The sequence below is a fragment of the Artibeus jamaicensis genome, unplaced genomic scaffold (assembly GCF_021234435.1).
Source record: "Artibeus jamaicensis isolate MK-2021 breed Jamaican fruit bat unplaced genomic scaffold, CSHL_Jam_final contig_519, whole genome shotgun sequence".
Classification (NCBI taxonomy): Eukaryota; Metazoa; Chordata; class Mammalia; order Chiroptera; family Phyllostomidae; genus Artibeus; species Artibeus jamaicensis.
Genome location: NW_026521871.1, coordinates 58,209,084 through 58,229,329, shown reverse-complemented (window position 1 = coordinate 58,229,329; position 20,246 = coordinate 58,209,084). Strand labels below are relative to the sequence as shown.

Below are 20,246 nucleotides of genomic sequence, written 5' to 3'. Positions count from 1 at the left end.
GGCCTGCGGCTAAGGGTATAAAGAAGAAGCGGCATGGAGACATGGAACGGGCTGGTCCCACAGCCCTGAGTGGTAGACAAAAATCAGGAGGGAGGTCCCACTAAGAGCGAGGGGTTCCAGCGCCGCAGAAGGCCCCTCAGTCCAGGGGCCAGGAAGAGAAGTCCCCGTAACTTCTGCCTGCAATGTCGGTGGGGAGTGGGGTTGAGGGAGACAAATTGCTACTGGAGTCCCAGGCGCTCATCTTGAAGGGCCCGCACACGGACCTACTCAGACTCACTCCCTCTGAGCCCCAGCACTGAGGCAGCGGCTCGAAAGGCACCAGAGACACCCAGGGAGAAACCAAATGGCCTGGCTCCAGGGCGAGAACCGGAGGGGCAGCGTCCTCCCAAACAGAAGGGCGGGCAGAGGCCATTGTTCCTTTGCTGAGCACTCCCCCAATAAAGCCTATAGGTTGGTCCCTGGTGATTCCCTGAGACCCCACTCCACCCAACTTGTGGGCCCACCTGAGCCACTTCCAGTGGCTTTTCCATGCACATGGCCTGTCTTCAGTCATGCTATAGACTTTCCTAAAATCTCTCACATGAGCAGCCCCTGGTTTCAGCGTACGCTGTGCCTCTCACAAAGTGGGCCCGATCCCAGCACAAGTGGCAGCCAGTCTTGGTTTGCAGCTTGGCCTCTCCTGGGCACCCCCAAGCCTGGCATAAGCAGTAACCATCTGCAGACGGCTTTGCAGCTCATGCCAGGTGGCCTTGGGCAGGCACGGTGGCAGCTGACCTTGGGCTGCACCTCCCGGAAGGCCCTGGAGCCAGTGTGCCAGGTGGACAGCTTCAGATCACATCAAAGCACCATCCAACCACCTCCTCAAGCAACACATTCAGCAGCAGACTCAGGGCCCCACTGAAGCATCAGTAAGTCCCGCTCTGTGGTGTCGGCCCCTGCACCACAGATCCTCCACGGTGGTCTCAGCAGTCTTAGCAGCTGATAAGTTGGGGGCAAAACCCTTCCATTAATTTGCCAACAGCACTCAAGGCTCAAGTACAATAGAAGCGTGTACACAGCCCACACTGGGGTGGGGGCACCCCAGGAGCACCCAGTTCAGGTGGTCGGGGAGACTGTGCCTGTGCACCCTATAGGAAAACCACTGCATAAGACCATCTACCAAGCCTCAGAGATGTGGCCGTTCTGTCTCATGCATACAGACAAACACAGGGAGACGGCCAAAACAAGGAATACGTCCCAAATGAAAGAACAGATCAAAACTTCAGAAAGGAACTAAATGAAATGAAGACAGCAACCTACCAGATGCAGAGTTTAAAACACTAGTTATAAAAATGTCCAATGAACTTGGGGGAAGAGTAGGTGAACTTAGTGAGAATGTCAACAAAGAGATAGGAATCATAAAAACAGAGATATAGAACATAAAAAAGAATGAGTCAGATATGAAGAATACATTAACTGAAATGAAGAACACAGGGAACCAACAATAGCACGGATGAAGCCAAGAATCAAGTCAGTGATTTGGAAGATAAGGAAGCAGAAAATACCCAATCAGAACAGCAAAAATAAAACCAATCCCCAAAAATGAGAACAGTATAAGGAGTCTCTTGGACAAGTTCGAGCATACCAATATTCACATCAGGGGGGTACTGGGTGGAGAAGACAGAGAACAAGAAATTGAAAATCCATGAAAAAATAATGACAGAAAATTTCCCTAACCTGGTAAAGGAAATAGACCCACAAATCCAGGAGGCACAGAGAGTCCCAAACAAGATGAATCCAGAGAGGCCCACACCAAGACACATCATATTATAAGTAAAATGCAAAGGTTAAAAATAAAGTAAGTAAAAAGTAGCAGGAAAAATGCAGTTAGTTATCTGCAAGGGAGCTCCCAGAAGACTGTCAGCTGATTTCTCAATAGGAACTTTGCAGGCCAGAAGGAACTGGCAAGAAGCATTCAAAGTGATGAGGAGCAATGACGTACAGCTAAGATTGTTCTATCCGGCAAAGATAGTGTTTAAAATCAAAGGACAGGTAAAGAGCATCCAAGACAAGTAAAAGCTAAAGGAGTTCATTACCACCAAACCAGTGTTATAAGAAATGCTAAAGGGTCTTTTATTGATGATGAAGAAAGATAAAAAATATGAATGATAAAATGGTGCAAATGGATTAATGCTCTATTCAAAAGGCATAGGGTGACTGAATGAATAACAAAACAAGACCTTTATACATGTTGCCTAAAAAAGACTCACTTCAGGTCAAAATTATTCTTGCAAATCTTCATTTTTATCACCAGAATATTTTCTCCTTGTTTTCAGATAGCCAACCTTTGTGGCTCCATGCCAGAGAAGCTTATATGAAATAGAGATATAATATTTGACACATTGTACTAACGTGTCCTTTTCAACCTTCCTTATACAATGAAAATATCTTCTAAAATATTGCAGAGAAAAATAGAAAAAATCAGTCTTTGTTATTATTTATGAATGTTAGCAAATTCATCAGTTAACATGCTCCAGTTAATTTTACACACAAACTCTTACTTACCTGAAAATGTCAGCAGCTTTGTACAATTTGATCTCAGGTGGATTTTCAAACAATTATTTCTGCTAAACCAGGTATGGTGTTTGGCAGAACTGGGAATGCTCACTTTTCTTCAACATTTTTGTTTAATTATTCTGCATAAAACTGGGGCTATGATTAGCTGGTTTGGTCCCATCTACATTGTCACAGATTAAGTATTCCTACTATATTTTAAAATCTCTTATTAATAAAAAAGGCGTCAAATGAAAGTTGAAATATTCATACTTCTTATTGTGTGATAAAATTTCCCATTAGAGTTAAATATCTGGACCGTATATCCTAGATCACTTGGGAGATTTATTGTTTAATAATCTATTTTTAAATAAATTATAAATCAGTTCGGTGACTAGTTTGGTTATTTTCATAAATCATGCAAATCTAACTTTTTTATTCTTACATAATTTTTGCATATTGATCTTATGAAAACAAGATGGATTCTTACTTAGAAATAAACACAATCTCTACAGACTAGAGTTTGATACTTAATAACTGATCAGTGCTTCTCACGTTTGCTTGTGCATACCGGCCACTCGGTATGTTACTGAAACGCAAAGTCTGAGACACAAACTCGTGCAACTGTCCTTAGGGCGACCGAGGACAACTCAGCGGGAGCTTCTCAGGCGTCACACGCAGTTCCCACGCAGGGTGAGTTTGCCGTGAGCCAGGTGAGGTCACGCCCCAGGAAGAAGGAGATCACTGGAGGCGGACCCGTCTCTAACACGTGTGAACTGCTTCGTCTCGGACAGATCTTAACTTCTCTCAGTCAGCCTGCCTTCTCAGTGCCTCACATACTCCTGGGCACTTGACGACCAGCGATTAAGATTTCAAAAGAGACACAGGGTGTCAGTAAGGACAGCTCTAATTCAATTCAGGCAATGACATTGAACCAATGCTGAGATACAGGGAAGGCTGACACCAAACCGTCATTAACATGAACCGTTCTGAAAGTTAAGGAAGAAGTTACGTGGCATATACACAGTGGCATTACTGGCTGGCACCTTTGTCTGGTGGCCTTCAGGTAGCAGCAGATAGATTTTTGGTTCATTTAGAATGTTTTAGTAGACAGAATGTAATGGTTGTTTGTGGCTGAAAATTCTTAATTGTCCCTCAGTTCTAGAAGTCCATGCACGCCCACTCCCCACTTTGACCTCTTCCAATTAAGCCAGAGAAAGCGCCGTGGTCGGCCACGTGTGTGCCGCCCCGCAGAATAGCTCCGCTACTGTGCCGATAATTGCACGATTTGGTTGTTAATGGAAGTGGAGATCGAGAAACCAGACATTTCAGGGATTAAATAAGATATCAAATGCCTGCTGTTGGGAAGTAGTCCAAGGTCATGACTTTAAAAACATCCAGTGATGCACCGTGAGCTGCCCAGACCCAGACGCAGTGGCTCCCACTATCCGGAGGACAGAGTGCGGAGCCCGCCACCCACGAGAAAGGCAGCGCAGCAGCCGCTTCTGTACAAATCCTCGTTGGGGGGTATTTGCTGTGCTTCGAATTGGGTAATTAATCATATTAGCCGCACCGCACGTGATACATGTCAGAAACCGCAACATGTCCGCCTCGTGACAGCTACTGTTCCGTTACTGATGATGGGTGTGACGTGCGTAACAACTTTCTCATCTTTCTCGCCTTCAAAGCGACTGGAACTAAAAATTAGTTTGCATCACTCGTTTCTGTAAAGCCCTCGATAAGCACTCGTTTTTTAAGGGATGTGTCTCTAAAGGTTGATAATTAAGTTTACAAGACATAAAATCGGGCACAGGCTCTGGTTCTCATGTGTGTGCACGTGTGTGTACGTCCCCATAAAAACGTTTGATAGTGATTTTGTCACGAAACCAATCTCGAGGTTTCCTCTGTTACAACTGCATTCTGGTGCTTGCTTCTGACTGCCTCTGAGTTTCAGGGAAAATACAACATGAATCATTTTTCAAAAGATCGGGACTTCTTACATGGCTGCCCCTCCATTGTGAACCGTATGTGTGCACAGATTGTAGGGACATATAGTCAGGTCTGATTCACAAAGCCTCCCTTCTTTCTCCTCCACTGGGCACCATAACGAAGCGGGGCTCTGGCTACAGAGCCATGTGGGTCGTCCTTTGAGGCTCTGCCACCAGCAGAGACTGCCATGGCTGAGCACCTGTTGTTCAGTGGCAGGAAGGGACAGATGGGAGCAGGTTTGTAAACCCACAGACTGTCCCACGTGAAAACTGGCTTCCGCTTCCCTAAGTCCAAGCTCAGTTTTCCCCAGGGAGCTGACCTTCCCGAATGCATGGTGGCCAGCTGCACTGTTACTGATCACGCCGCCCTCTGGTTTTTAATGTGCCCGACATCAGCAGGGCTCATTCAGGCTACAGCGCAGTGATCCTCAGTACTGTGTCAGGACACGAGCACACGAACCACCCGTGTATTCTAACCCGTGGACCCGGAGGTGGCCGATGAGTAAGAAAAGGTGCCAGGAGCAGAGCACGTTCATACCGTCAACACCACCCACGGTTTGGTCACGTGTAAAAACGGACACACGGCGAAGACAGGGATTTCAAAGAGCCTCATTTCCACTCATCTCGTCTTTTCTTTTTAGGGTATCTGTCTCGGAGGACGGCAGCCTGAAGATACACAATGTGACCAGGTCAGACGCGGGCCCCTACACCTGCATTGCCTCCAACCAGTTCGGGGTGGCGAAGAACACAGGCAGCCTCATCGTGAAAGGTACCTGGGCCCCCCATGGGGGCTGGCGAGCCTGCCCGCACCGGGCACACCCCCTCCCACCGCATGTGGGAAACGTGTGAGCAGGGTCCGTGCTCACGAACTGCATGGTCTCTCCCCCAGGGGCCTCCCGCAGCCCACAGGAACACGTGAGCACTTCACAGGTGGAATGCGGTCGCTGGGTAATTACACAGAATTAAAACTGGTGCTTAACATATCAGGATCTTCACAGATGCCTCTGGGGGGGGGCCTGGATGCTTCGATAAGGTCAAGGGACAGTATTTTTCAGAAAGTCTGATTTTGCACGGCACTTTTACCTGGGCACGGGGCTGTTTGGTTCATGACCGGCTTGTTCGGCTCTACAGCCCCAGGTGCCTGACTGGTGCGGTGCAGACACTCTTCCGCTTTGATAAGCAGCTCTTTTCAGGGAGGAGAAAACCAAAGTGTTGGTGTCCAGGCAGGTCCCTGCCATAGTCCCGTCACGGCGAACGGGGTCACACCATGGGGGGACAGGAGCACACACCGCACTCGGCAGACCTCACCGGAAGCCGAGTCACTTTGCTCGTTCCACCGCCTCCTGGATGACAAAAATGCTGGTCTTGATAAAGGGTTTAAGCGCTGATTAAGCCCAAATGATTAGATTCAGCCACTGGCGCTTTATCATCGTTTTTTATTAAAAACCAATGTCTTCGATACAAAGGGGGCGGCTGGGCACTTCAGCTGTCCTGTCCGCTGACCCGGGAACCTAGACACCCGGTCCCCGTGCGAGGCCCTGCCGGCCCTGTCCCCTCCTCATGCTGACGATTGTCTGGAACACAGGGCACGTGGGGCCCGTGGGACCTATGTCCACCAGGGCGGCGCTGTTTCCCTCCCCCAGCGTCACACTCTCCTCAGAGTCTCAGGACAGGGGTGGGCTTCGTGCCCCGAGGAGCGGGCGTGCGCTGAACCACAGGCGTTCCTTCCTGCAGCGGCTGCTCGGTAGCGCCCTGTGCTGACATGTGTGACTACTTCACGCGGGAGTGAATGACGTGCTGTTCATAAATGGAGAAGAAGGGAGACTTCTCACTTCATTTCAGTTGAAGAAGGGGCGGAGGCTTCCTCCCTTTTCCTCGTCCGTGCCCAGCAGACGGTTAAAACACGCGGAGGATAGCAGTCTGGAAGGCTCTGGTCACCTTCCCCAGGACGGAGACCTCGGGTGGGGGTTCCGGTGTGAAGCTGCAGGACAGAAGTCCTCTGTGGCAGAGAGGCAGGTCCTCGGAGAGAGCTCCGGCACCGTACGGGGAGGATGTGTGAGCCGGACCGACGGTTTGGGGGCTGAAACGCAATGTTGGAGGTGGTCCTTCCGCTCCATATTTTAAGGAGAAGCCGGCTCCTGGGCAGACGGGGCTGGTGAGGAGTTTCCCGTCCTCACCCGGGTCTTGGGCTTTCGGTGTCACACCGCCGTCCGTGAGCAGTTAATGGGGGAGAGAGAGGGGGGACGCACCACCTTGGAGAACCTCGGCGGCAGCGGGGCGCGCTTCGTTCTAAGACAGTGGCCTGGTGACTCAGAAGTGCAGCGCGGCCGTGCATTCTGCTGGAAGGCTTCCGAGCTCTCAGGATGGAAAAACTGAGTGTACCGGGGAGCGTACTCAGCTCAGGTGCGTTTGTTCAACCATTTGCTTGGCTATTAAGAGTGTGGTCACCTGGTTGTATGTTCAAACAGGTTAGTGTGTGTGTGTGTGTGTGCGCGCGTGCACACACGCTCATCTATTATGTCCATCTCGCTGTCATTGCACAGTCAAATACAATTTTGTTTCTCCGACCGGAATCAGCAAATGCTGACCTCCTGCTAACAGGGTGGAAAAGAGCAAGTGAATGAGCGATTTCAGTAACACTGACAGGACAGCCATCTCCCCTTGGATTTGTTCATCAGCCTCGGTTACACAAGAAATGCGGTCGTTCCACAGCTTGTGAAAAGGAAATAGTTAGGAAGGCAAGACAGTTTTAGCTGATAAGGCTTATCTGTGTGAAGAACACTTTGAAATTGTCCGCCCCACCTGCGTGGGATTTCTGTTCCACTGGTGCAGCAGGAGAAGCCCCTTCCCACGCAGGTGTGACGAACACGGGGCGTGCCAGCCTCGCCGGGGCTGCAGGGCCATCCAGCGTCTCCCAGGGACGCCTTCCACAGGCACCAACCGGGAGTCACGGGAGAGAGCGCCGCCGGTTTTCACGCGGGAGGACCTGGGTCAAAATCACTGTGTGACTTACACCAGGAGGTGTATGAAGATCGCATAAGAGGGGAAATTATTCGATCTGGCATTTGGCAAATTATTAAAACACAGAGGAACAGCGGGCTATAAAAATGATCTTGTTTTCAGGCGACATTTGGTTTTGTTTCCCCACCGGAGAAGTTTCGGACGTCCAATTATAAGCCTCATTGCTTCAGCATTATTTTCAACGGGAATGTCGGAACTTGGAATAGCGTATCTAATGCGCGAATACGTTTATCGCTGTTCATTTCGCGGTTTGCTCTTTGTGGGAGTCTCTGTTCTGGCAGCCCTCGCTGGCCTCCCCGGGCTCCCCGGCAGGACCAGTGTGCACCCTGACACAGCTCCACCCTCGACCAAGAGACACCCTCGTCGGGGGGGGATTGGAGGCGCTGGGGCTGAAGGAGGCAGGAGGCGGTTTGAAGGACCGGGGTGTTGAGCCGGCCTCAGCGAGTCCGCCACCGGCGCGCTTTCCCAGGCTAGCGTTTCACACCTCACCGGCCACTCTGCACAGAGCACCTCAGAGCATTCTACTCCGGCAAAGACTTCGATTCAAAATTATTAACTGCAGGGAGTTTAGGGTGAAAAAATATTTAGTGAGTTTTGGTACCAGCTGGAAATGAAATTTTCTCTCTCCCTCCAGTGTCGACAATAATGCTGAGTGGATGTTTTTTAGGGTATAATTGTATTGTATTGTGCTTTTTTCTCTTTACCATTTACCCCCTTTATACCCTCTCCCCCCTGCATCCACCCTCCTCACTCCTAACTACCGTTTATTAGATGTGTGCTCTGTCCCAGGCCCCGAGGTGCCCACTCACACGGGGAGACTGAGGCACAGAATGCTGGAACTTCCTGCTCACGGTCCCGGTGCTAAGAAGCGGCAGACTTACCCCCCCTCATCTCCCGGCACATTCGTGTTAAAATAAGTGCAGGAGACGTTGTGACCCTGTGTCTTGATCAGGTGACACTGATTAAGCCTGGGGCATCACTGTAACTTGAAGGATTGGTACTTCCTCTAACTATTTCAGTGTTTGTTCATTATGTAGAGTCTGCTATTTCCTTTCCCTCTTTTTCACTTGAGGTTAAGTTTACCTAAATCTGAAGTGGACACTGGCTGAGTTTTGGCAAACCCATCCACCTGTGTACCCCCAAAACCGTGTTCACCCAGAAGACGTCTCCCTCACCCTGCAGAACTGTCCTGTGCCTCCCACCGGCAGGCCACCCTCCACCCCGCCACGAATTCCTCCCCCACAGCCTCCCAGCCGGTGCCTGGCTTCCTTCCCTCCCCAGAAAACACCCACTTTCCACTTCCTGTCTCCATTAAAAATAAGCAGGTGATCATGAGAATTAGTGGGGTGATTACATCGTAAGGCATAAAAATGCCAAACCATTCCACAATACACCTAAAATGAAGATAACCAATCTAACATCACATACCAACTATACTTCGATTTAAAAACACAGCTGGCACATAAAACGATGGAAGAGCACAAGATGATAATTGAACCAGTAGCAGCCCTTGTCTGTGTGGTCGAGGTGCCGTGATTCTATTTCTAAAGAGCCAAGTGGTTACTTAGAGTCCAGGACGGTTGTAGGAATGAGTGTGTCCTTCCTACGGAAAAGGGCCTCAGGCCGAGTTCGGCCTTCAGTCCCCAGACCCTGAAAAGTGAAGGAAGCCGGTATCCGGATCTTCCAGGCAGGGAAGGCAAGGTGGTGAAGAGACAAATAATCGGACGAATCAAACGCAGCCTGAGCCTCCTCTTCTGGCTCTGACTTTCTCATCTGGCGTCCCCTCACCAGCGTCACCTCGGAAGAAAAGGTCCTTTTCCTAGCAGGCCCTGCAGGAGGGCAAAGAGCCCCCTGACCCCTCTCCGCCCTGTGTGGGCGTTCTCCGCCCCCACTGCGTGCGCCAGCGCAGGAAGGAGTGGACGGCGTGTCGGGGTCACTCGGCAGAATCCACAGCACCTGCTGGGGCCAGAGTCATCAGGCCCAGGTTGGTCACTGGGGAATCCGAGGACCCGTTTCCATCGCACACTGCCACTTGCCGAGGAAATGCAACTGTCACCTCGTGGGATCCTCAGACACGCTCTTCGGACCCCTCGAATTTTAGGTAACTGCTTTCTCTCACGGAAGTCTTCATGCGTTTCTTCGGCTCTGGGCTTCTTGGTCTTTTGTCCGGGAAAAGGTCCAGCCATTGTTAATAGAACGAGACCAGTGTGCGTGACATGGATGTGACCTGGCAGCCAAGGGGAGCGGACTGGAACGCACATGCGTGAACAGTGATGCCGCCTCTGTACTGATCGGCGGGGGCGGCAGATGCCCTGGAACAAGCGTGGGTACTGTGTGGCCGTCACATTCAAAGGACCGAGTGAGCAGAGCAACAAACCTGCATCTAAGTTTGTGTTGAGCTTGAACCTTCTTCTGCAGAAACTATTCTGATGATTCAGAAGGATTTGGGGGACGATGCAATGAGTGCATCACAAATAAAAGTGTGGCACAGACGCTTCAGAGATGGTTGAGAGTCTGCTGAGAGCGACCCACGTTCTGCAAGGCCTGCAACAAGCAGAACCCCTGGGAATGTTGAATGCGCACAGGCTGCCGTCCACAGAGACTGGCGACCGGCAGCGTGAGCACTGGAGGCTGATCTGGGGGTTCCGGGAACTGCTGTGCCTGAGAGTTTGACGCCCGCTTCTTGGCATGAAAAGTGTCGAGGCAAAGTTTGTTCCATGGTTCTGCTACCAGAGCAGAAGGAGCATCGGCTGCCGTTGCTCACCATGCGGGGAACCCTGTGTGTGGTCCCCAGGTGCCTCCTTTGAAGGAGACCGAGGCGGCGGCGTCCTGTGTACAGTATGTCTCATATGTCTCTTCTTCAATCAGTGTCTCTGTTCTTCGTAGTCTGAGGCCGGGTCCTTTCTGGACAGACCTCGTGCGTGATCCGACTCATTGAAACGAGGGAGCAGAGGAGGGATGGGCGAACTGGAGCGCTGGGACCACGAGGACCCCGAGCGCTGACGCTCAGTCACACTGGGCCTGTGGTGGAGGGGACGCCGCGTGTTGCAGAACACTGAGCAGGTGGTCCTGCGCCTGGCGGAGGGGACAGGCAACACATGGCAACATGAGCCCAAAGAGGAAAAGGATATTAAATCAGGATTAGCGACCCTAATCTTTAGTTTAGTCTGTTGCTGGCTTGCTGGAAGGACCCATCCGTGTCTCCGTCCCACTGATCTGAGCGTTTGTCTGTCTTCTCCACACGAGGTTTATTTCAGAGCTGACTTCCGCCTGGTGTTTGCTTTCCCGAGTTAGTCATTTTCTTGTTTGCTTTGCTGGCTCAGTTTCCTGTGGACCTGACATTAATTCACTCCTCACATTGATCTCGCTTGTGTCTGCTCAGTGTCAGCCAGCTCTTCCGTGCCCAGCCAGCGCCCGCATGCCAGCCCGCCCTTTCTGGGTACAGACACTTATCTGGGTAGGCTGCCTCTTCCAGGGCACTTTTGAGAAAGGATCCGAGAGCGACACATGTTTTCTGAGGTTTGTCCCATCTGAGAACGTCTCCATTTCGTGCTTACGTTTGATGGATGGTTTGGCTGGAGAGAGAGTCCGAGGTTGGGAATCATTAGTCTTTGAGGCTGGAGCTGCCCCTCTGCTCTGACAGCCGAAACCAGGTGGACTCCGGTCCTGGTCTGGGGCCCCTCTGCTTGCTGCCCCCGGCAGAAGCCTGCTCTTCCTGGGGTCCCACAGGGAGAGGAGCCCGGGGTCGGTCCGCTCACAGCCGTGCGCTGGGTGCTGGGAGCACACGCCGTCCTGGGAACTCAGGCTTCTTAGTGCTGAACCAGCTTCTAAATTGCTCAGCGACTCACTGTGTTCCTTGTTCCGAGACGTATACTATTTAACATGAGGTTTCCCATGTCCAGTTATGTCTGTGTGTCTGTCTGGGGTAGGTATGTGTAACATGTACATATGTGTCTGTGTGTGTAATTCGCTCATTTTCCACACTTATCTGTGCAGTTTCCAAACAGCTGTCGAGGCTACACCTAGACAGGCAGGTGGTCAGAGAGGTGCTTGTTTCTCTTTCCCGGGACACGTTGGACAGCTCTTCTGCTCTGCCTTCCGGGTGATAACTGTATCTTCCACTGTATCTTCCACACATGCGGTTTCATATTTGTTTCTGCTGTTTTCTAAAACTTTAAGTGTCCTTCATTTTTTTCACTGTGCTTTTAAATGCTGTCTTGCTCTTTTTCTCTCTCTGAAAATATCCCTGATGAGTTTTGTTTTTACTTTTCTTGCCGCTCTGTTGTCCCGACGTGACCTCTTCTTTGTTAAGGCCCTGTTTTTTTAAATTAAGGAACATACAAGGTACTTTTTGAGTCTCCGTTGTTTGCTCATGTTTGTGGGGGGGTCGCAGCCTTAGAACAGCTCCGACCGCATGTGTGGCTTATCCACCTGGTGCACTTCGGGCTCAGGTGGTGGGGTCAGGACGTTTCCTTGGGAAATTCTTCAGGACACTGAATTGAGGTCCCCTCTGTTAGGCTTGCCAGATCCTTAGGATGATGTCCCCACCTCCTACCCCTGGTTTTCTGCCTGGAGAACAGAGGACCAGCAGCCACAGAGCTGGACGAGGAGACGAGACCTGGGTCTCCACTTCTGCGCACGGCCCCGGCCCGCCTTGCCCCCGAGGCCTCAGCTGTCCGGCCCTGGCCGCCCTCAAGTCTCCTAGGGACTGGCGGCCCAGGTTCCCCTGCCCCACAATGTATCATTAAACACCGGTGACACTGGAGAGACTTCTGTCCCGGGCAGTCACAGCGGCTCCATCACAACCACATCGCACCAGTCTCGGCCACAAGCACTGTTATTATACAAATAAAAATGAAAGAATGAAGATTACGTGTGAGAAAAACCGAGGTGTTTGCAAAAGGAGGGATGACCCTCCGGGGAAAGGAAAAGCAGAGAAGGGGGCGCCCCACCTCCCAGCGGCGTCTCCTCCGGAAATTGGCCGGTTGCTGGGTCGTGTGAGTCAGAGACGCGAACACCCCCACAGGAAGCAGAAAGCGTCCCGGCAGACGCGTCGGCACCAGGAGGACGTGAGAACTGGGGCTCGGAACACGCGGACTGGACTGCGGCCTGCTCATCAACCCGGCCTCGAGCTGGGGCACCGAAGGGCCCAGTTTCTAATAGCAAAGCCAGAGCAAAGCCGGCCAGTACTTCACGTCCCTGAGAGTCACGCAATCCCTATCAACTCCCAACTGGATCCAGTTCTTTTTCAGCTGCTTCCTTGAAAAAAAGGGAAATCTATTTGGAAAAATATACGAAAATAAAAGCATTTACCGCTGGTGTTGAATCAAACGTTTCCAGCTGCAGAACAAATGAGCGAAGCAGGGGACAGTCTGACAGCAGCTGGAGGCAATGCGGAAGTCACCAGACAGGGGCTTTAAAACGGTCCTGGCTCACGTGGTCGGACGTAGGTGACGAGATGGAGCAGCGAAGGAGGGAAGTGTCCCCTGTTGCAAAGCCCTCAGAAGTCCCAGAACTGAGAAGTGGAGAAGGGGACAGGGAGGATGCAGCAGAGTGACTTAATGCAGCCCCAGATCGAGCCGGTGGGGGCGGGTACTGAAGACGGAGACGCGTGGGCAGGAAGTACCCAGACTGCACCCGACAGAGAGAGCAGGGCGGGTGCCGGACAAGTCCCTAGGGGACTCTGGGCTGTGCTGAACCGATCTGGTGCAGGTGACACTGCAGCCCGTCACAGGCTGGAGACGTGAGACGGTGGGCGAGGCCTCAGCGAAACTTGAAGAGAAATATTCCCCGTAGATTAAAAAAAAAACCGGAAAAACACAGCAGGTGTCCTACTCAGGGTAAACACAGAGGAGGGTTTACAGGCGCACAGAGCAGTGAGAACGAGGGAAAGAAAGGGGCTCCTCCCGGAAAGGACACATCACCCCCAAACCGACACCGTAGCCTGGAAGTCGAGAGGGCGGCAGAGACACAGGGACCTGGGGGACCGCAGAACGGCCTTTGCAAAGGGCTGAAAAATAATGGCCAGTACGGGTTCCACTCCCAGAAAAAGTGTCCTCTCACTTGAGTCAAGTGGCGGTGCTTTCACACAGAGAAAACCTGGGAGGATCCAGCCCCTTCAAACACACACTCAAACATGATTGGAGCTTGTGCAAAAGGAGGATGGTGACAGAAAGCGTGGAAATGGAGGAGGAAACCGAGAGGACGACAAGGGTCACTGTGTGAACAGAAAGGGCCTGAGGAACCAGGAAGGGAACAGGGTTTAAAAGCCTTTACTTCTCAGTCCTCAGAAGATAACCGGCAAAGAGAAAACATCAGAGACTTTTGTCACCTGCTCCAAGTGCTATTCATGCACCGGTTTCCTCTGTACCGGTCTCTTAGCAACGTTCCCGATAATGTCAGAGACAAACGGAGGCAGAACCGCATGTGTGAACAGAGGTTCGGTGATGTTCCCAACGCGTCTCCCCTTCTTTTCAGAGGAGTAGGTAACTTCAGGGACACCTGAGCCGTAATTATTCTGAACAGCGAGGCTGAAAGAAGGCTCCCAGGTGGGGCCTTCAGCCGAGCTGACGGTACTAAAGGAAGCAGCAAAGCAAACAAAAGTGACGTCTGGGGGGTGGTCAGGAGCCCAGTGTCCCGCTGGACTGGTCTCTGTCGGCTTCTGCAAACGCCAGTAGGGGTCCGCGGGGGCGGAGCGCGTCTGGCCACCAAGGCAGGAACAGACCGCACTGGTGTTTAAAGAAGTCACACTAAGTGACTCTGACACATTAGTCTGCACGCCTCCTGAGGTGCCCATACCCCTAGACGAACTGTTCTGGAGACCTCATGCACCACTGCCAATGTGAATCTGAGTAAAGCTACTCACCGAGAGCAGCTTGTATTTTATTAAAACCTCCCCTTAACCTTGCTAGGAACAGGATGTGAGGTCCAGTCATTTCCGCATGGAATGGGCTGACAACGGGAAGTATGAAAGTTTTGTAACCCTGCGGACTCTCCACGAATGCCGTCGTTTACGTCAGGGTAACCTGCTGAGAGCCTTCAGTCCCAGGGCGCCCATAGACACTCACTCCCCGACCTTGAGCCCTTTCTGTCTGTCTCTTTTTATTATTGAAAATGACAAACACAGAAAAGCAGAGAAAATGGTATAAGGAACTCGCACATGCCCATCAGAGAGGGTGCATAGACAATCACCAACTCACGCCCAAATTTGTTTCATTTTCACCCTCGCCTGCCTCCCCCAGGCCCGCCCCAAACATGCAGAGACAGACCCCAAACATCATGTGGTTTCATTCATAAATATTTCAGAATGGATCTCGAAAAGGTGAGGGAGTCTTGTTCAGATAACAAAACCAGTGTTCCTACTTTAACAATTAGCAACCATTACTCAGTCACATGTAGGTGACTGTCTCATAAACGCGTGCATGTGTCCCCGTGTGTCTGCGTGAACTGAAAACAGTAACATACACACGTGTGCTCTCCTGCATGCGTGTGCCATCTGCAGCCATGAAGGCGGCCTTCCCAAACATGTTTCCCAGAATCCTTGGCACTGCAACAATGTAGTAGACGCAGAAAAACTGAAAGTTCAATCAATTCTAAGAAGCTTTTCAGGTTCCGGAATTAGGCTTTTCAACAAGAAACAATGTACTATAAAGTTCCATACGCTGATACAGCATACACAGTTAACCACAGTTAAATGACCAGGGGAGCGGTTATTCTGTTGCTTTCATGTGTCACTAACCCGTAACTTGTTACTGGACACGACTTCATTCCGGGAGCAAAGCAGGGAGGCTCTCTGACGACGTATTTTATGTGGTGTGGCTTTTCCTTAAACGGGAATTTCAGGTTCCAACAGCAAGCCCGGAGGTGTTCTCTCTCCGAGCCCGGTCCCTGGCCTGACCACGTGGAAATGCCCTGGGGGCCACCACCCAGGCTCCATGTGCCCTGGAAGAGCCACTGGGCCAGTGTTTGCGGGGGGGCTCAGGACGCCGCAATTGGAACACAGTCTCCGGAAAATTCTTACACCTGTCAGGGGCTTTTCACTCGTGGACTCGAACTCGTGCAGATACTTAAGGAGTAGGTAGGGGCATAAAATCACACCAAATACAGGACTAACCCATCTCGCGGGGCTTTCATTCTTCAAGAGGAAGAGGCTTAAAGAACTTCGCTTTCCCCAATGTGTCTGTAGCTGGCTGTCACTCAGGCCGCCCTGGCGTCACCGGCACCTGTGTAGCAGGAAGGGTTTCCTGTAGCCCCTGTCCTCTCCCCGTGCCGGCCTCCAGCAGGGGCGCCCACGCGGTGCACGTACCTGCCTCCACTCCCTGGGACTGCGCAGAATGGCCTCCAAACATCTCTCTAATGCTAGTTTCTTAAGAACTTGAAAAAGATGCTCAGAAGAACTCATTCATGGACTAAAGCAGAGTCCTTGTTCCTTCCTTAAACGGCGCCACACGGAGGTTCCTGCTGCCCAAGCCCGGCCCCCTTCAGTGTGAGTGAGGCTGCGGGTCCCGGCTGGGACCGCAGGGCTGCGCGAGCCACCCTTGGACTCAGACACGGTCTGTCACTTCCAGAACTGACGGGGCTCTGGCGTCCAGCAGGAGCACCTGGGAGCTGGCCTTGGAAACTGGCGGGGGTGGGGGAGCTCCAGACCTCGTAGAGAAAGTGCTGACGCTGTGGCTGGTATTTCTGGAGGGAAGGGTTTTGACACGACAGGTGGACGCATCTGACACTACAAGATCTGGATAAAAAGGGGAAACTTTCCGTGTGGCTCCTCCACCTGAAATGGAGGATCACCGTCACCACAGTGTCCCTCGTCCGTGAGAACTTACCCCTGTGGATCCGTGCAAACCACTGTAGTTCTGATCTTGGGGACGGGGTTTGGGGCCTCCTGCCTGCCGTGGCCACAGGCGTCTGGGAGCGGCCACCAACTTGTGGACTGTGACGTGGCTGGAATTTCAGGGAGAGAAAACGCAGTCTGGTGCATTTTCTGTGCATGGAACCCTGCCCTTTGAAGTCCACAGATTTTTCTAGAAAATAGTTTCCATATCAAGTATGAATAAAACCGTGTATTTAGCTTTATTAAAAACAATAGCTAAACTGACCGACGTGGAAATATTTGAGAAAGCGGGAGGAAGTGCTCCTGTGGAATATGGCAGGGTCCCAAAGCACATGCACACACACGCGCGCACACACACACACACACACACACACACACGCCTCTCGCACACCACTCGCACGGCCCCTGCTGGCCCGGACGAGCGGGCGCGGCAACGATGTCCTCTCTCCACAGAGCGTACTGTCATCACCGTGCCACCGTCCCCGATGGACGTCGCCGTCGGCGAGAGCATCGTGCTGCCCTGCCAGGTGTCTCGCGACCCCTCCGTAGAAGTCGCCTTTGCCTGGTCTTTCAACGAACACGCCATCGACGAAGGAAAGGCGGTACCCCATTTCGAACGGATCGGAGGAGTGAGTTGCCGAAGCACTAAGTGCTCAGGAAGTCGAATCGGGTCTTTTACACAAATCGACCTTTTTCATGATCATTCTCCCGTATTTATTTGCCCGGGCAATCACTGCTTGTTTATGCCACTGCACTGCTTTTGTTTTACTTTGTTTTATGTCTTTCATGGAAATGCTTGTGTTCTAGGGACGATTATAATGAGGGGAGAATGAAAGATGTCAAGTAGGAAACATGACAGTGATTCTGGTCCATCTCCTGCCCTCACTGCTGCCTCCCATCCAGCGCTGGTCTAGCTGAGCTCGTTTCTGCCTCTGCCCCCTTCCCCCTGTGTCTGCAGGAATCTGTCGGAGACCTGATGATAAGGAATATTCAGCTAAGCCATTCGGGGAAATACCTCTGCACGGTGAGGACGGCTCTGGAAACCTTGTCTGCCGCAGCCGAAGTCATCGTCAGAGGTGAGCATGTTGCTGATTCACGGCCAGTGGTGTTAATGAGTTACAGCAGGTCCTTGAGCCACGACATCTTGACAAAGAAGTGAGACAGACTGGAAAGGTTTTTGTTTTTAACTTTCCAAATTCCCAGCCCCCAGGGTCTGGGTGGTGCTGTCTCGGGTGTTGCACAGCGTAGGTTCTGTCAGGTTCTAAGGAAGGGTCAGACCCAGTAAGCAGTGGGAGGCCCTGAGGCCCAGACACGCCTGCTATCTGTGCTGAGCTGTTCTCGCAGGGCGGGGTCAAGGTCACGCCCCTGCACTTCTCCTGGCGGCTGCATTTACTGAGTCAGTTTGCAAGGAGCAATTCTCGGTATTGGAGATTAGCTTCTTATCGGATAATACTCAACCATCCCAGGGCTGGCATTTTCTAACCTTCAAAGGAACCATTTCCAAATTAATCTCTCGCCACGTAAGCTGAATTAATAGGGCTTTATCTCAAGTGTTATGCTGAAATATGTTATGTTCGGTGTCTTATTTTGTAAGCGTAACAGAAACAAGCCAAATACAGGTGTCCCTGACCCGAGAATTTAACGGTTTCCCTAAGGTGGACACTGCGTGTGTTTTCCAGGCCCCCCAGGTCCCCCCCAGGACGTCAGAGTGGACCTGGTCTCCAGCACCACGTCCCAGGTCAGCTGGAGGCCGGGCGCGGACAACAACAGCCCGGTGCAGGCGTTCGCCGTGCAGGCCCGGACCCCCTTCTCCGTGGGGTGGCAGGCGGTCTCCACCGGTGAGGGACTCCGGCCTTCGGATGCCTACGTGAAACAAAGGGTGTGTGTGATTGACTGGCTGATCGACCGGTGTTACCCAGTGCCCCCTTCTTTCCAGTTCCAGAAATTCTCGGCGGTCAGACGTTCAACGCGACAGTGGTGGGCCTGAGTCCGTGGGTGGACTATGAGTTCCGGGTGGTTGCCGGGAACAGCGTTGGGATCGGGGAGCCCAGCCGCCCGTCCGGACTGTTCAGGACCAAGGCATCGGGTAAGGAACCCACAGCTTCCCAGGCCCGGGGAGGCCCTGGTGGTGCCCCCCCTAAAGAAAACAGGCAGAAAGTCCAGTCGTGCCTCTGGACCAGGCCAGAGACTGTAACCCAGTGTCTCACTTTAGCCTTTTTAGTTGCGCAAAGTTGGCGCATTTCCTACCAAAGGAATGCGTCCGTACGCGATGCCTGAGTCCAGCAGACGCACACAGAGAGGGTTTCTCCAAAGCTGTGCCCTCCTCTGCTTTCTGGTCCCAGCAGGGGAGGATCTGCAGACCTGCAGGTGCCGACGGGCCTCTGCTTGTTTCGTGAACTGTAGCCAAGAGCTCACTGAGACTCTGCGGGTGTGGTCAGCCAGGGACTCCCACCCACTCCTCCGCTCGGACCCTGCGCAGTCGCCTTGCGCAACAGCGGAGACGCTTCCCCATGCGTGAGATGCGTCCTCGAGTCGCTGACCACAGGCAAGACAAGCAGGCGGCAAGTGAGCGCCGTCCTTCCTGAGTTCCTCCAGTGGATCCCTGCTCCACTCTCGGACCTGCCTGCAGGGTCCCGCGTGCCCCACTGACCGCGCATGGCCAGCCACGTCCACCTTCTCCTTCCACCACGTCACTGAGGGTCATTCTGTTGTTGCTTGGTTGACAAAGTACTTCAGTCACATGCATGGGACTTCCGGATGCCAGTGAGTCACCACTTAAACCACAGATCACCTGAGTGTTTTTATCACGAGAGGGGGCCACCAGACAGCGCATCCGGGAGCGGTGCTGGGGGGGGCTTCCTCCCGGAGGTGGAGGGCACAGAGGAGAGACGTGCGCTCTGCGGAGCTGGGGAGGAAGAGCAGGACAGGAACCGGCTGTTTAAGACCGAGCCGGAATCGGAAGCCAGGCCTCCTCCGGATCTGGCCAGAAGTGCGCTCCACAATAATTGGCCTTGACCTAGATGAGCAGGGGATGGGCTTCAGGAAATGAGCAGCTACAGGGAACCGGGGCGTGAACACTGGCCTAGGGAAGGGAACTCGGTGGTTCACGTGGATCTCAGCTTTCATTTCGGGTTGTTTCTGATGGACAGACACAAGGGCGGCTCCGGGCAGGGCCGACGCGGAAGTTCTTACAGCAGTTTGTCCTCCACCGCCCCTTAGCCACCGACACACGTCAGTGCGGCAGACGGAGGCACAGTGTCCCTGAGGGTCACCCTGGGCTCCGGATCTCGGGGAAGTGTGTGGTTTTCTGTTTTGCATCATCGAAGGCAGGTCTCCATGCGGTTTCAGGGTTAGGATGGTGCATTGGAAAGTGGAATAAAGGAAGGGGCTTCACTACTCAGAATATCCAACACCGTGTGAAGAGTAAATTAAAGCCTAATTTTAAAGAATCTCTGCATGTACGTAAACAATGCTGTGGGCCCGAAACAGCGTCACTGTGAGCTGTCGGCAGGAAAACCCGAGAGTGTGGGCTGCTCCCACTGACTCACACTGTCCCAGCCAATGGCACCGAAGGACAGAGGAAGAGCAGAGGCGGAAGCCAAGGCCACTCTGCGAATACACTCGGAGTCGAAGCAGGTACATTCGTGTGGATTTACCTATGACACTGGATAATGTCTGCCTGGGGCTGTGATTCAAAAGAACCATCACATTATTACGTAACTGTCATTAAGTTCGTCATCTGTGCGAAATGGGAATAAATAAGTCACTTGGATGTATCTCCATGGTCTCTGTGGTGGAAGGGAATTTTGAAACAAGCAATGAAAACTCACGTATTGTGTTTTCCATCAACAAAGATACCAGTTACTCCACCC

The 20,246-nt window shown here is 52.2% G+C and overlaps 1 protein-coding gene across 1 annotated transcript in view; it reads left to right on the top strand.

Annotated features, from left to right (window-relative positions):
• LOC119036656 (contactin-6) overlaps nt 1-20,246 on the top strand; it is a 120,169-nt gene that overhangs the window by 87,262 nt on the left and 12,661 nt on the right. The window contains exons 15-19 of the mRNA XM_053669291.1: nt 5,162-5,289; nt 16,828-17,003; nt 17,333-17,450; nt 18,054-18,212; nt 18,311-18,460. Of these exons, the coding sequence (XP_053525266.1) occupies nt 5,162-5,289; nt 16,828-17,003; nt 17,333-17,450; nt 18,054-18,212; nt 18,311-18,460 (731 nt within the window). The remainder of the gene's footprint in view (nt 1-5,161; nt 5,290-16,827; nt 17,004-17,332; nt 17,451-18,053; nt 18,213-18,310; nt 18,461-20,246) is intronic.